The following is a 2,500-nucleotide window of genomic DNA, read 5'->3' as shown; positions in this document are numbered from 1 at the left end:
TCATGCTTCCGTCGGCAGCAGCCGTCATGCCACTGCTGTGTCACCGCCCAACAACACAGAGGCAGCAACCACAGCAGGCGTGATGGCAGCAGGGATCACCACCACCACCAACTCCACTGCCAGTAGCTCCTCGCGGCCCATCATCTCTGCTCCTTTGCAATTTGTGACGCACCGTGCCAGCGCAGCAAAGGCCGGTGGTGGCGGTAGCGGTGGCGGTGGCGGAGTGGTGAAGGATATGGGACGGCTGGACACGAGGGCAGCACCAGGAGCGGAGGCAGAGGGCGCCGTGTTTGCACTGCCAGGCATGCAGATTGAAGACGTTGACGTGGATGACGACTTGGATGATCACGATGATCACGATGATCATGATGATCATGATGGTGATGAGGAAGGGTGGGCGAGTGACAGCGGCTCTGTACCCCGTGAACGGCCCATGAGCATGGTGCTGACCAATGGCATGCTCGCCGACATCGAAACAGACATTTGAAGCGTCACCCCCCCCCCACACACATACGCACGCTTTTGTGTGTGTGTGTGTGTGTGTGTGTGTGTGTGTGTGTGTGTGTGTGTGTGTGTGTGTGTGTGTGTGTGTGTGTGTGTGTGTGTGTGTGTGTGTTCTCGTTTTGGTTGGCTTATTCAATAGCTTCGCTCCCTTTTTTGCCTCCTTTCTTCTTTTGCTTTGTGCTTTCTTTATTCTCTCTGCAGCTTTTAGCTTCCTATGTATTGCTTGCCTTCTCTCTCTCTCTCTGTCTCTCTCTCTCTCTGTCTCTCTCTCTCTCTCTCTGTGTCTCTCTGTCTCTCTCTCTGTCTCTGTCTCTCTCTCTCGGCCATGCAACCCTTCTTGGGTGCCACACCGCTACACTTTGTAAACGACAACAGCAACATGTTCACGTCAATCTCATACATCACACACAGCGACAAAAAGGCAAAACACTGACTGACACACGACAACAACTCGAAAAATAAAAATTCTTCGCTTCTTCTTCGTGCGCAAAACAACGCAACACGCGCTGCTGCTGTCCTTCCATTTACACGCCGCTTCTGCGATCCACACCCCTTGTTTGACCTTCTCTCATCCCTTCTGTACCGCCCGCCCAGTCAGCAGCCATGCCTAAGATTGGTCTCATTGGAGGCAGTGGCCTCTACAACATGGAGGGCCTCACCGTCAACGAGTACGTACGCTTGGCCGACACTTTGTGGGTGTGCATGTGGTGCGATATGGGGGTGCACAAAAGACGCGGGCAAATTGTCACCCGAGCGGTGTTCCAGTGTGCGTGTGTGTGCAGCGCGCGCTTGTGTGCTCATTTTGGTGACAACGCTTCCTTCATTATGTGTGTGTGTTGTAGGAAGCGTGAGATTGACACGCCTTTTGGCAAGCCCTCTGGCCCTTACATGCTCGGGCAGATCGATGGCGTCGACGTACGTGTTCACTTGTTTGAAGCGATACATTTGTGTGTGTGTGTGTGTGTGTGTGCTTGTGTGTGTCTGTGTGTGTGTGTGTGTGCGTGTGTGTATGCGTGTGTGTGTGTGTGTGTGTGTGACACATGGACAAGTACAACTGACTGTGCCTCTGTTTTCTTTCATACCTTTTGTTGCGCAGGTGGTGTTCCTGCCCCGCCATGGCCCTGGCCACTTCCACCTGCCCACCGAAGTGAATGTTCGCGCCAACATCTGGGGCATGAAGGTCTGTCTTTGTGCGTGCGTGCTGTATGTGTGGTTGTGCTTGTGTGTGCACTTGTGATCGTACGGCATCATGCTCTGTTCTGTTGTGCAAGTGTATATTGTTGTGCAAGTGTATCGTCTGCAAGCCGCCTCCCTCACCACGCGAATGACCGCCACCCCAATGCCCTGTCTTTGCAGAAACTCGGTGTTGAGTGGATCATCAGCGTCAGCGCCGTCGGCTCCCTGCAGGTGTGTGTGTGTGTGTGTCTGTGTGTGTGTGTGTCTGTGTCTGTGTCTGTGTGTGAGTGTGTGAAGCTGTGTCTGTGTCTGTGTGTGTGTCTGTGTGTGAGTGTGTGAAGCTGTGTCTGTGTGTGTGTGTCAGTGTCAGTTCCACGACACTTGTTTCTCACATGTGCGTTTCGCCATCACCAGGAGGACATTGCGCCCGGAAAGGTCGTGCTGGTCGACCAGTTCATTGACCGCAGCCACCACCGCCGCCGTACCTTCTTCGGCGAGGGTACGTTGTTGATGTGTGTGCGTGTGTGTGTGTGTGTGTGTGTGTGTGTGTGTGTGTGTGTGTGTGTGTGTGTGTGTGCGTGCGTGTGTGTGTGTGTGTGCGTGTGTGCGTGCGTGCATTTGCATCGTGTTGTTGTGTGTTGCCTTCTTCTGTGTGCTGCCACCATCTGTCCGTGCGCTGTCATCGCTCCCTTCCTGCGCGCACCGCCCACGTGCGATTACTCACACATAACACGCACACCCACACCCCCCCCTCTCTCTCATTTCCTATAAACCCATATAAAACATGAATCTGAAGGGTGAATAAGGATAGACTTTGTAC

The 2,500-nt window shown here is 53.7% G+C and overlaps 2 protein-coding genes across 2 annotated transcripts in view; both read left to right on the top strand.

The window, feature by feature from the left end:
- Positions 1-487, top strand: part of PTSG_07784 (uncharacterized protein) — a gene marked incomplete at its 3' end in the record, with an annotated part of 7,078 nt that extends 6,591 nt beyond the window's left edge. Inside the window, exon 10 of the mRNA XM_004991529.1 lies at positions 1-487. This exon is cut by the window's left edge and continues 647 nt beyond it. Coding sequence (XP_004991586.1) covers positions 1-487 — 487 coding nt within the window.
- Positions 488-870: 383 nt separating this feature from the next.
- Positions 871-2,500, top strand: part of PTSG_07783 (uncharacterized protein) — a 2,673-nt gene continuing 1,043 nt past the window's right edge. The window contains exons 1-5 of the mRNA XM_004991528.1: positions 871-1,172; positions 1,347-1,419; positions 1,601-1,684; positions 1,861-1,911; positions 2,095-2,196. Of these exons, the coding sequence (XP_004991585.1) occupies positions 1,108-1,172; positions 1,347-1,419; positions 1,601-1,684; positions 1,861-1,911; positions 2,095-2,196 (375 nt within the window). The 5' untranslated portion in view covers positions 871-1,107. The remainder of the gene's footprint in view (positions 1,173-1,346; positions 1,420-1,600; positions 1,685-1,860; positions 1,912-2,094; positions 2,197-2,500) is intronic.

This window comes from Salpingoeca rosetta (assembly GCF_000188695.1).
Source record: "Salpingoeca rosetta unplaced genomic scaffold supercont1.19, whole genome shotgun sequence".
NCBI lineage: Eukaryota > Choanoflagellata > Craspedida > Salpingoecidae > Salpingoeca > Salpingoeca rosetta.
Note: the sequence above shows the minus strand (reverse complement) of the source record. Positions and strands in the feature narration are given on the sequence as shown.